The 12,761-nt window shown below is 43.7% G+C and overlaps 1 protein-coding gene across 28 annotated transcripts in view; it reads right to left on the reverse strand.

The window, feature by feature from the left end:
* LOC100393071 (BEN domain-containing protein 5) overlaps window positions 1-12,761 on the reverse strand; it is a 1,596,666-nt gene that overhangs the window by 289,456 nt on the left and 1,294,449 nt on the right. For 3 of the 28 annotated variants that reach the window (XM_078331677.1, XM_078331674.1, XM_002750803.7), the window contains exon 1: window positions 8,111-8,367. The exons of 22 other annotated variants lie outside the window; for them this stretch is intronic. In XM_078331677.1, coding sequence (XP_078187803.1) covers window positions 8,111-8,336 — 226 coding nt within the window. In that variant the 5' untranslated portion in view covers window positions 8,337-8,367. 3 more of the 28 variants (XM_078331678.1, XM_078331680.1, XM_078331679.1) reach the window with 3 other exon arrangements.

Here is a 12,761-nt window from a genome sequence, read left to right on the forward strand (position 1 = left end):
CCAAACTCCTGAACAACAAGGCTTATCAAAAAGTACGGTAAGAACTATTCAATAATATAGCAGAACTTGGTATTATGAATCTAAGGAGGGAGGAGAAACATTCCATTAAACTTACTACTGGGAATAAAGGAAGCATGGTGGTGATAGGCAAATGGTGTTTTAAAAACGCAAGCAGGTGACAGGAAAAACAATTGCAAGTCTGTCTTCAAAAGCAAATTTGCCCCTGAGGAATTTATAGTATTATTAAAATGGGAGAAACTAAACTCTGTCTTAACTTCCATTTGACGTACAATCAGGCTGGAAAATTAAAATAAAGCAGCGTCAGAGAGCCTCATTTGGTAAGAGTTTGTTAGCTGGGATGAAATTCTGAAAAGCTACATATAAAATGCTTTATAAAGGTCTTATAAATATCTATATATAAGTCTCAAGTTTTTCATCTATACAAAAATCCCATGAAGTTTTATGTTTGCATTAAAAACAGATATGCCACAAAAAATACAAGCACATTGCATTCTCTGGCCGATGACGTTTGTTTTTATAAAATCCAAGGCAGACAAAATTCTCAAGTTTTGAGGATTGTACCCAGCCAAGACTATAAAAATAAAAATAAAAATAAATAAAAGTTCCCTGCTGTGATGTAGCAGAAAGACATCAGGAAACACCAAATCAAGGCCTGGCTCTCTTATTAACTTGTTGGGCTATTAGTCCTCTCCGTTGACTTTTTCTGTAAAACATGAAGAGTATGCTAGAAAACCTAAACAGATCCATCTAGCTAGTGACTGCTGGCCAGCCACAGGGACTTTCAGGTCTCTTAGCTGTGTCATGTACGGTAACAGTAGATGAGCTGGAAGATTCCTCCAGGTGGGCATGTTTGAAGAAATGCTCCACTGAAGCCGTGTCAACAGGGAGAGAAGGAATTGCTGGCCAGGTTTCAGTAGAGCTCCTTGCTGTCACTCCTACCACCTCACTGGCCTTGGCACAGGACTGGGCACAGACGAAACTAGGAAGTTCATTCTACGGGGTCATTTGTCTAGCTGCCTTGGTGTGCCTCACCAGGGCTGCTGTTGCCAGCGCAATATGTGCCCCCCAGCACAGGGTCACAGAGAAACAAAACGTGGAGGAAAATATTAATAGTAAGCCTTTCATGCTTAGATCAAGTCCCAGGAGAATTTAAAATGCACACACAAGTTAAATTTTAAACTTGTATGCTCCTTACATGTGCTTGTTCCTCTAAGTCATTCATTTCCACAATGGGCAATACCCACAACTAAGCAAGTCACTGTTCTTTTCTCAGCACCTATTAGTCCACTGCACTTCCTAACAGCTGTCTATATTTAATGAGAATCTACTATATACTAGGCATTTTTCCATATTATCTTGCTAATAACACAGTAGGCAATTACTATCTCCATGCTATAGATGAGCACCTGGAACTCAGAGAAGTAAAGTAATCTCCCCAAGGTCACACAGCTTCTAAGAAGCAGAGTCATAATCTGAAACCAGACTATGTAACTTCAAAGCTTATCCTCTTTCAGCTAAAAGTTCCTTTTCAGTAGTTAAGGAAATGATCCAGAAGTCCTCTAACCAAACTTTCCCACAGTGCAGGACTCCATTCTAAAATGTCCCCATCCTCCTTGCCACCTCTAGTGACAGGGAGCTCAGCACCATGCTGGAAGCCTTTCCATTATTTGTTTGTCTGCTCTCTCTACTGTTACATTGGTCCCACCAATGCCTGCAAATTCCATTCTCTGACCCTAACTCTGCTTTCGAGAACAAGTCTAATCCTTCCTCTGTGGTGTAAAACTCAGAAGATGAAAACTACCAAAATATCATCCCATGCAAATCTTTTCTTTTCCTGCTGATATATTTAGCTGTCCTATCCTATGTCTGACCAGTGAGTACAAAGGAAAAGGTAGCTGCTATGTAGTTAAAAGAAACCAAAACAAGCCTAGTTCTAGGATCCAAAGACCTCTCTTCTGATTTGGTTTCCAGGACACCTATCTCTGCTGGTTATTCCCTGATTCTAAGACTGGGAAGTCAGTCACTTTTTTCAGGCTCTTGTTTAACTGTGACTTTAAAAGCTGATGTTCTGCCCTTGCACACTTCTCTCACTCTGCACTCTCTCCCACTGTAACTTCAAACCTCCCATCGTTCATGACTTCCAGATTGGGATCTTTGGCCTGGAATGCTCTTCTGAACCTTAGACCATATGCCTACTTGCTCTACTAACATATCCACCCAGATGTTCAAGGGCTCTTAAGATTCAACAGGTCTCAACCTAAACTCATCATTTCCCCTTTCAACCAGCTATACTTCTAGTGCTCTCCTCAAGACAGGAAGGCCCAGATCACCACATCATCACCACATGCATCATTACAACCAGTCAGTTACCAAATCCCATGAATTCTCCTTCCTTAAAACATCTCAGATTCGCCATGACCACCACCACCTTAGTTTAGGTCTCAGAATTTTGGACCGAACTGACTCATATTTATCCACAAGTCCAGTCCAGGTAAGAAGACTTAGCCCACTGTGTTAACAACTGTTGAACAGCTCTCTTTTCTTAGGTAAAACAAAAATCTCCATCTCACAAGGATGTAGAATATGTACACTGAACCTGGAACTGGGTGGGTATTTATCATATATTTGGTAGGCAAAAACAATGCCTATTCATCTTCCTGGAGTATAAGGCTGACCATCTAGTATAACTCAATACTTGTAGAACTTAATTGAACCAAAGAACACCTCTCCATATTACGAAGTTCTTCTGGTAGGAAAGTACACACAACTTCTGTCCCTAAGGAGCTTATCAGACAAAGCAGGTAGGCACAGTAGAAAGAGAATTGGTCTTGGTGTCAAAGATCCCAATCTGAATTCCACTGGGTATGCTTTTAAAATAAAAGCTAGTGTGCTCTTGAATAACAAAGCCACATAAAAAGCAACTTGCCTGGGACAATTTTTTCTTTCAGATTGTGAACCATAACTCTGAAGCACTCTGTAGTACACACAATTCAGTTGTAACAAATATGTGGTTGTTGAGCATGAGAAACTGCATTAGACTGAACCCTCAATGGTTAACATTCCAGCAGAATCTGCAACAGATGACAGCAGGCAAGTTCCAATCTTTGCTCCAATGTATATCAGCAAAACATGTCAAAACCTAAATTAAAAGTTTTCACTCACTTTTTTTTAAGAAAATAAATCCTTTTGTTGGCAGTTTCCCACTGATGACATGCAACAATCTTTGCATATGAAATCGGCTAGTCCCCTGCTTCACTGCTAACTTTGTAGAAGTTCCAAAGCATTTCTGGAGCAAATGATCTATTTGGACTAACAATGCCAAGCTGGGACCTGAGCCCTGGATGAGCTAAAATTACCAAAGCAATAAGAACGTGGCTTTGGAAGCTATTTCCCCCAAGTGTGGGGTTTCTTCTAGCTAGTTGAGGGAGTGATATAAAGAATGTTGACTTTTTCCAGACGAACAAAGTTGAATGAAACCTTAAAATCCCACTGTAGGTTTCTGTTCTGGAAAACAAGTTGCTGCTGCAGAGGTTCTTATCTCCCCGACTTCCTTCTCCTCGACCACAAAAATGCACCTGTCTTCCCAAAGTTCATGAGTTAAACATGGGCATATCAGTGTAGACTATGGATGCAGGCACGAGGAAGCCAGCCCCCTGTCCTAGAGGAGCTCCCTGTCAGGCAGGAAGAGAGGCACAGTCATGACTAATAAAAACAAGATATAAAATGCTACAGTCCATAAGTAAGGCAAAAGCAAAGTGAAAAGAGAGTTCTGAGGAGGGAGAGAGTCTCTCTTGGGGGCAGAGGGAGGAATAGGGAATGCCACTGAGGCAAGGTGCTCCCAATGCACTTTGTCCACTCCTTTATCACAGGATGAGGGGGCTGGACCACAAACTTCTGTCACATGTCTATCTTCCCCACCAGAAGGTGAGTTTTTTGTGGGCACAGGCCCCGTATCAGACAATGATTAATCCATCCTGGCTGGCTCAAAGGAGTGCAAGTGGGTGTGTTCACAGAAGAGTAAGAAATAGCATAGGTCTCAGGAAAAGGGGAAGAGAGACTGAGGCTGGAGAAGGAAGTTGGGGCTGGGAATACAGCTGGTCTAAGGAGGGCTACGAATGCCAGGTTAAGAAACTAAAACTTTATTCAGTAGGCAATAGGGAGCTACAGAAGGTTCTAATGAGAGCAGTCAACTAAGACTGTGTTTTAGAAGATTATTCTAAAAGCAATTGGGAAAAGAGATCAGAGACAGGGTAATCAATTAGAAGACTGCTTCACTGGTTTAGATAAGTAAGAGTTGATGCAGGCCTGAATGCAGGCAGTGATGGTGGAGCTGGAGAAGGAAAAACTTAAAAGATAAACAGCAAAGCCCACCTTGAATTGGTCCATTTTCTGTGCTCCCCTAGTGCCTGGTTTCTACCTTTATTTAACACTTATTTTGAGGCCCCCAAATTATATACTCCCTGAGGATGATACTCATTTTTCATCACTCCCTCCCCCACAGAAATCCTACATAGCAGAACAGGAAAAGTCAATGCCTGCCAACCCTCGGTCTTGCTATCATTTCAATCACAGTACCTGAGCTGCAGAGGTATATTGGTATATTTCACTTAATACAGCACTGGGCCTGGAACACAGTAAGGAGACATCTGACAACAAAAAAATTTAGCACACTCAAACAACAGTAACAGAGCACAGATGCCTAGGCAGAACAACTTAGAATTTTAGGACTCTAGGCACAGAGAAACCAGTTTGGGCCCCCTAAAAAACAAAATTCAACAATATGAGCCCCAGTAGCAGGCTGGATTGCAGTTACACGTTGGTGAGCTCTCCAAATGAGTAGTTCTCACTTTCACAACCTGCTTGGCAAATAAATGAGAGTAAGGAGAGACCACAGGTCAAAGGTAAGTCAAACCTTGAGTTCTGTGGACCCTCCAAGAGGGAGAGCCTTGGTGAAGATTTATTCAAGCAAATACCAACTGAAGAGATAGACAGGGAGGAGGAGAGCTATGTGTACTCAGTAAGAGGGAGGTTGGTAATGGAGAAAGAGCAGAATGGGCTTGAAAACTCAGAAACTAAAATTATACTCTGGCTTGAAAACTTGCCTTAAGCTGTAAGCTTCATGGACAGTTTTTCCATTTCCTTTCAGTCCTTCCAAATCATGCTCTGTAGCTGTTGGGAACATCAGCTACTTTACAAAGGGGACTGCCAAGTGGGGGCCTGGCACCGGAAGACCTGTATTCCAGTTCCAGCCTTGCCATTTATTAGCTGTGTGGCTGTAGACAAGTCTCTGAGCTTCGGTGTCTTAATCTATGAAATGGAAATATTAACCACAGCAATACCTACCAAAATGTCACTTAGAGGACTAACAGAGATAATGCACAAGCACATAGCAAGACTGTCAGGAAAGAAGGGGTTTTTTGTTTTTCCTTGAATGGGACTGTAACTTGATAAGTAGTGGTATACACCAACTACTATGGGCAGTAAAATGTAAAATCCTACAGCAGTCGGCTTTGACATTTCCTGAATGTGAGAAGCATACTTCAAGATAGCTCTGGGTTGGGTTGGGCCAACACTCAGTATAGCAACGTACTTCTCACCAAAAGCCAGAAAGCTGTGCTGAAACTACCTCTGAAACCATTCTATTGGTGTCACAGAGATTAATTAATCAATTAATAGCTAATCCACAAACATAAGGCCACCTCTGCTTCCCACTTGAGAGGTTTCCTCCTCACACTTGGTGCCACAGCACAGTGGTATTTGCATATAGGAGAAGCCAGATGAGCTCTTTGAAGTCACTGCAAGCAATTCTCAGAGCCACCAAGTTTAAGTCAAGAAGGGGTTTGAAGACACATCAGAGTTATTCCAGGATAAATGAATTCCCCAAAACCCTGGCCCTTTAGTCAGGTCTCTACCCAGGGCAGTGGCTCCAATGTAAAAATTACCCAGGAGACTGAAATTCAAAATGTGGTTTGGCCAACTTCAAATTGTCTTTTTTTCTCCTTTCATCTACCAAGACAGAAACTGAAGAGAGGTAAGGGAAAGTGTTTTCCAACTCATTCAAACTGGTACACTTCTTTGAAGCTACTCTTGACAGTTTCCAGATGATGCCTAGGTTGTTTTGTTTTTAAAATAACCTCACAGATTTATCACCTTTCTAACTTGTAGAATGAACAGTCTACAGGTTCAAAATTCATGAGGTTGGTGGGAGCTGCCATCTGCCTAAGTGGCCTCTCTGCAGTAGCTGAAGAGTCAAGCACAGGATATATGTATGTTTGCTGAATGAATGAGTAGATGAATAAAACAATCTCCAAGAGAGGAAAACAGCCATTACACACTAAGACACATGACTCTCTTTGACACACACCACTTGCACTCTCCTAGGACGCTTCCAGATCTAGGAGTACAATACAATCATCAAGAAGCATGCTTGCTTTTTCTTTTAGCAAAAGGGAAGCTAAGGTTACAACCTAGTTATAACTTCCTCAAGCCTATCCTCTTGGGAAATAAATTCCTAATCCCTTCCCTCAGGTAATTAAAGGCAAGCAAGCAAACAAAATACCCAATCAGCTATGAATGGTTCCCTTTTCTAAACCCTGCTTCCTCTCACTCAGTTTCTCTGGCCCTAGGTGTCTGGCAGTAGGTGGGCCTGCATGTCTCTGTACCAGGGCTTGTCAGGGAGGTGGTATGGGTAGAGCCTGTCAAAAAGGGTCCCAGTGCCGCTGGTCACTTCCCTGTTCTTCCACTCTTCAACTCTGCAAACCTGTTTTCCAGAGACGACATGAGGTGGTGGAAAGGAACCATAGTCATGAGACTGAACTAATTTGCCATGAGACCCTGGGCAAGTCACTATGGATTGAAAGAATGTTGGGTTCATCTTTTAGGCTAAATGTGAGGAAGCAAAGAAACTTGAAAAAAATAGAGAAGGTCTCAGAATTACAAAATACTAACAACATCTTCATTCAGTTCCTAACCCTTGGTGTTCCTTCTGTTGGAGGGCAGGGTGACTATTTGCCCACTTTAAGGTTCATTCTCCTTACCAGCAGCAGCTAAAAAGGCTCCTCCCCAAAACAGAGATGATACTTCCCTCTTCCTTGCTTGTCTAGACTCAAACTTCCTGGAACTAGCTGGGAAAGAGGGCCAGCTGTCTTCTCTTTACAAAGGAAAAGGTATCTCAGCATGGCAGGAAGAACTGGAGCATAGGAAGATAAAGGGCTGGTTTCTTGCCCTATCACCCACTGAACCTCAGTATCCTCACCTTTCAAATGGAGATGAGACCAGCTGCCTTAGCCCATCTCTCCCGGTCATGGCAGAGCAGAGATGAGAAGTGCGGAGTTATTGTGACCCAGAAACTCTTTCCTGGCCCTCAGCTCTCTCACTCAGGGAGCCTTTTGGGAAATTCAGAAAGGAGAGTGGAGGCTGAGGAATGCCTTAGGGCCTCTACCTCCTTACCTCTGCCACCTGGCCAGGGAGGGGCAGGAGAGTGTAGTGTGGTGCCCAGTGCACTGAGGTTCAAGGCCTCCTCATCCTGTCCAGTGTTGGCCCAGATGGGACAAGGATGTCATAGCTTCCCTCTGTGAGAGGGACTCTCACCTAGAAGATCTGACAATATCCATCTTGCTTCTCACTCCAAGGAGGTACCAACAGCCTTAAAGGGAGAGAGACAGACAGCTTGAGAAACTTAAGGAGACAGAAAAGAACAGAGAGGGAAGGAACTGGAGAGAGGTAAAGAGAAGGTGAGAGAAAGAGAAATGACAGTACAAACCAGTAGGAGAAAATGGGAAAGTGAAGGAGAGAAGAAAACACAAAGAATCAGAAAGAAGAGGACAGACACAGATGAAGAGATGAAGACAGACTGACAGCGCGGGAGCGCCGGGGAAGCGGGGAAGACAAAGGGGACCATCCGGTCTTTTTAACTGGCCTGGCCTCTAAGAGACATCCCGTTCCCAAACGAAAAGCCCAGAGAACAGGAGGAGGAAGAAGGAAGGAGCAAGTAGTGGCTCCTCCGTCCCCTCCGTCCAGGTCCCCGGGCCCCTCCCGGGGTCCCAGCCCCCGCCCGGATCCCACCGTCCTTCCCCGCCCGCTCGCTCACCTGCCAGCGCCAGGATCTGGGCCTTGTGGAGCAACAGCGCGCCCCAGTCGTTGGGGGCGCGCGGGGGGCTCTCGGGCCCGGCGCCCAGTTCCTCCGGGCCCCGGTAAACGGCGTACACCTTCTGGTTGTCAAAATCCAGCCGCGAGCGGGGGCTGAAGTCGCGCACGCACGACACGGGCAGCGCGTAGCAGACGTTGTCCTCCAGGAACCGCACAAAGGCGTACATGATGGGTGCCGGGGGCGGGCCCGGTCGGGCCGCTCAGCCCGCGGGGCGGGCGCGGAGGTGGGGATCCGGTGGGGGGCGAGAGCCGCGCGTTGGTGCTGGGGGGGAGGGGGCGGCTCCCCGGGACTCAGGCTCCCCCCACTGTTATTGTTCCTGAAAGCACCGCTCTGCCAATCGGCTGCTCTCGCCTGGGCGCGGAAAAGAGAGGGAGGGAGGAAAGGGGGACGAGGGGCGGATAAGGGGGGTTTGGAAGCGCACTGCCACTTGCAAAGTCAGACACGAGCAATCACAGCCGGAGCGCGATTAGAATGGGGAGGGAAAAGGGCTCAGAGATTCAGTTGCAATAATAATAATATTAATAATAATAACAACAACAACAACAAGAGCATTGCAGGAAAAAAACGCATTGATTAAAAGGTGAGCTGTGAGCAGGATTATATTGCTTCAACGATCGCGCTGCCAAATTGCATTGCAACAAAACTGCATTGCCAAGGAGAGAAGTGTGTGAGAATGAATGCGGCTTGGGGGTAGAGGCAATCTTGTTTGAATCTCAAAGTATAAACTTGGAAGCCAGCAGAAGTTGGGAGTGTTTTAAATTTAACCACTCTACCTTCGCCCTCCCCACCCCCTCTCTCCCAACTCCTTAGTTTGGCCCCGCCTTTTCTTTGCTTCCCTTCTTTTTGTTTGTTTGTTTGTTTTGTTTTGCAAAATTGCCAGCTACCGCAGTGAGAAGGGTCAGTCAGAAAGAAAAATTCCCCCAGAGCTGCCAAACCAGTTCTGACCAGAATCGAGGCTTATCTGGGATTTCCAGTTGTGCCAGCTGGCTGGAGTGGTGGAAGGTTTGTCAAGGGTTGCTCTCCTCTGAGGGAGCAGTGGCGCCCCTATCCTCTATAGTCTTTCTCCATTGAGGTACCCTCTCCACAGGACGCCTACCACTGAGCTGGGACAAGTTGGAATCCCGGAGGTATTGGAGGGGCGCCCTGGGGAAGACAGGCCCAAGGCTAGTCACTTCTAGAGCACCTTGAGGAGTACAGAAATAGTAGTACTCCATGGTCTTTGCTCTGTCTCTTGCCAAAGAGAGCCTGGAGGGTCTTGGGTTCCCCCAGACAAGCCATGAGCACCAGTAAAGGGCTCTGTACTCATAGGAATCCTATCTCACATCAGAGGAGGTCAACACCTTCACAGAGCCGCCTCTGAGGGAGTGGTTTCGTGTCACATATAGCTAGTCATATTTCTGTTGCCTAGCCAGACCTGTCACTTGGCAGGGAATTAATGAATTTTGGGTGAAGAAGGATAAATAAAAATCCACATTCATCCATCCATCCATCCATCCATCCATCCATCTCATTCATTCATTTATTCAAAGCAAACCAATATTCACTGAGTTTACACCATCTGCCAGATTCTGGGCCAGGTGCTAGTGGTAGAGATGAACAGATAAACACCTGGATTCCTGGGACTTGCAAAGTCAGTGTACCAGAACTTGAATCTCAGTTTTGGGTTCCAGTGCCAAAATTAGGTAACTGTAAGAATAACATACCTTTCCCATCCCCACAACCCTTATAATCTAGTCTAGGAATATTAAAGAGGTATAAGCGAGTAATGGCAGTAAAATGAGAAAAGCATTCAGGAATGCTTAGTGGAGGTGTTGGACTCAATTAAATGTTATATTTTTAAAAAATTCATTTTAATAATCTTTAGCTGTAAGAAAATACAAAATAAGTGCACCAAAATATTAATAGTGATTTTCTTAGTTTCTTAGTAGTGGCAGATGATTTTGTTGTTTTTTCTTGTATTGTGTGTGTGTGTGTGTGTGTGTGTATAACAATTTTCCAAAATGTTTTATTGCTTTATAATCAGAAAACATTAAACATTACAAAATCAAAGCACTATGTTCACATTTCACATCAGCTGCACTAACAATGAAGCACAAATTTATTTCACTGTGATACAGGGAGTACGTTATACAAGTGGATCCCATCAACATATAGCTCTCATATCCAAATGTGTAGGTCAGTACAAATTTTTTTTAACCAACCCACTGGTTATGTGGTACCAGCCAAAAATTACCACCACTTGTTCGCAGCTGTTGGTCTTATCTTTCCCCGCATGCTTGTGGAAAAAAGAGGAGCCACTCTGAATTGTTCCAGCACATTTACTTTCATGATTATGATTTCTTTGGACTGATTTTCAACGAGTTTTTATTTTAAGAATACATTCCTATGGTGGTCAAGGGGAAGTAATATGCAGCAAGACTTATAATTCACAAGATGGATCATGCAGAGCTGGTCGTGTTTAACAAAGTCCTGGAAGCTCCGGATTGTGTTCCCAAAATGATTTTAAGTAGCCCATGGCCAACCTCCTCTCTGCGTCTAAATGAGGGTAACCCCAAAACATTACCAATCTCATCTCTTACTACCTTCTCAGACACAGTACACTCCAGACCCCAGACATTTCCCAAGATAGCATGTTTTAGTAAATCTCAAGCTTTCGTGCTTGCTCTGTCTTCATTCTGGGAAGTTCTTCCTTCCTGAGTGCATGGTGACCTCAACTTACCCCGAAAATCAGCTCAAATGTCATCACCTTTGTGAAGTTTCCCCAACCACCCATACTTCTCAAGCATAGCCCATCTCTTTCTACTACACTGTTTTGTCCCAGCACGTTTTATCTTCCCTCACTAGAATAAGAGCTCTTTGAGGGGAGACAAAGGCTGGATCACTTCAGCATCCCAGGTACCTAGCACAGGGCTGGGGAGTAAATGTTTATAAAACAAATGTATTAAAGAAGGACATAAAAGAGCATGAATAACAAACCTCTTACACATTTTTTCTTGAAAGCCACTTAGGAGTGAAAATAGGACACAAACAAATTAAAAAAAAACATTCCATGCTCATGGATAGGAAGAACCAATATCGTGAAAATGGCCACGCTGCCCAAAGTAATTTACAGATTCAATGCTATCCCCATCAAGCTGCCATTGACTTTCTTCACAGAATTAGAAAAAACTACTCTAAATTTAATTGGAACCAAAAAAGAGCCCATATAGCCAAGACAATCCTAAGCAAAAAAAAAACAAAAACAAAAAACAAAAAAACAAAGCTGGAGGCATCACACTTCCTGACTTCAAACTATACTACAAGGCTACAGTAACCAAAACTGTAGTGCATGGTAGTGGTACCAAAACAGATATGTAGACCAATGGAACAGAACAGAGGTCTCAGAAATAAGGCCACACACCTACAACCTTCTGATCTTTGACAAACGTGACAAAAACAAGCAATGGGGAAAGGATTCCCTATTCAATAAATGGTGTTGGGAAAACTGGCTAGCCATATGCAGAAAACTGAAACTGGACCCCTTCTTTACACCTTATACAAAAATTAACTCAAGATGGATTAAAGACTTAAATGTAAGTCCTAAAACCATAAAAACCCTAGAACAAAACCTAGGCAATAGCATTCAGAACATAGGCTTGGGCAAAGACATCATGACTAAAACACCAAAAACAATGGCAACAAAAGCTGAAACTGACAAATAGGATCTAATTAAACTAAAGAGCTTCTGCACAGCCAGTTCCTCTTTTTAAGAGTTGAAACTGAATCCCAACTCTGCCTTTCCCGTTCCCAGTGATGGGAGGGCAGAACACTGATTCTACCCCTTGTAAGACAGACACATTCATGAACATATTAAATATCACCTCACCCTCAGGTTCAAACAAATTCCCTACCCATGTCAGAGTAAATCATTCTTATAAGGAGGCAGCTCCATTTTCTGAGAACCCAGAAACAAGAAAAGAACAGACAATGGACATGGATGCTGACAGAGTAAACACAGACTCAAATGCATTTTTCATAGATACACAGAATAGATTCTGGAGTAGTCATGACTGGCACGGGATACTCAAAGAGCTACCCTTGAACAGCACCAGAAAGACATCAGTTTCTTCGTCCTGTGTGACTCACACATTCAGTCTATGGATACAGCTTAATGGAAAACCTACTATGTGCCATGCTGTGACTCTCACATTCAGTCTATGGATACAGCTTAATGGAAAACCTACTATGTGCCATGCTGTGCCTCTTCCACCCTACCGAAAATGGAGTAAGAGTACTTTGACCAGGAAACCATAGCCCTGGGCTTTACACATACCAGAAACTCGAGATATTGAGGATTTATTGACTAGTGAGCAAAGATAGTTTAAGTACAGATTTCAGAATTAAAGAGGCAATTAAAAACTTCAAGTTTAACCAAATCATTGTTGAATCCCTTCTTCAATATTTCTGCCAAAAAAAGGGCATCTAGAACACCTTTTATAAAATTCTAATGCCAGGAAGCTTACTACCTCCCCTTAACTTTTAGACATTACCAAATGTTAGAAAGGTCTTTCTCACTTTCCCTGAGGTAGAATCTTTGACCTTGTAGCAGCCG

Source organism: Callithrix jacchus, chromosome 7 (genome assembly GCF_049354715.1).
Source record: "Callithrix jacchus isolate 240 chromosome 7, calJac240_pri, whole genome shotgun sequence".
Taxonomy (NCBI): Eukaryota; Metazoa; Chordata; class Mammalia; order Primates; family Cebidae; genus Callithrix; species Callithrix jacchus.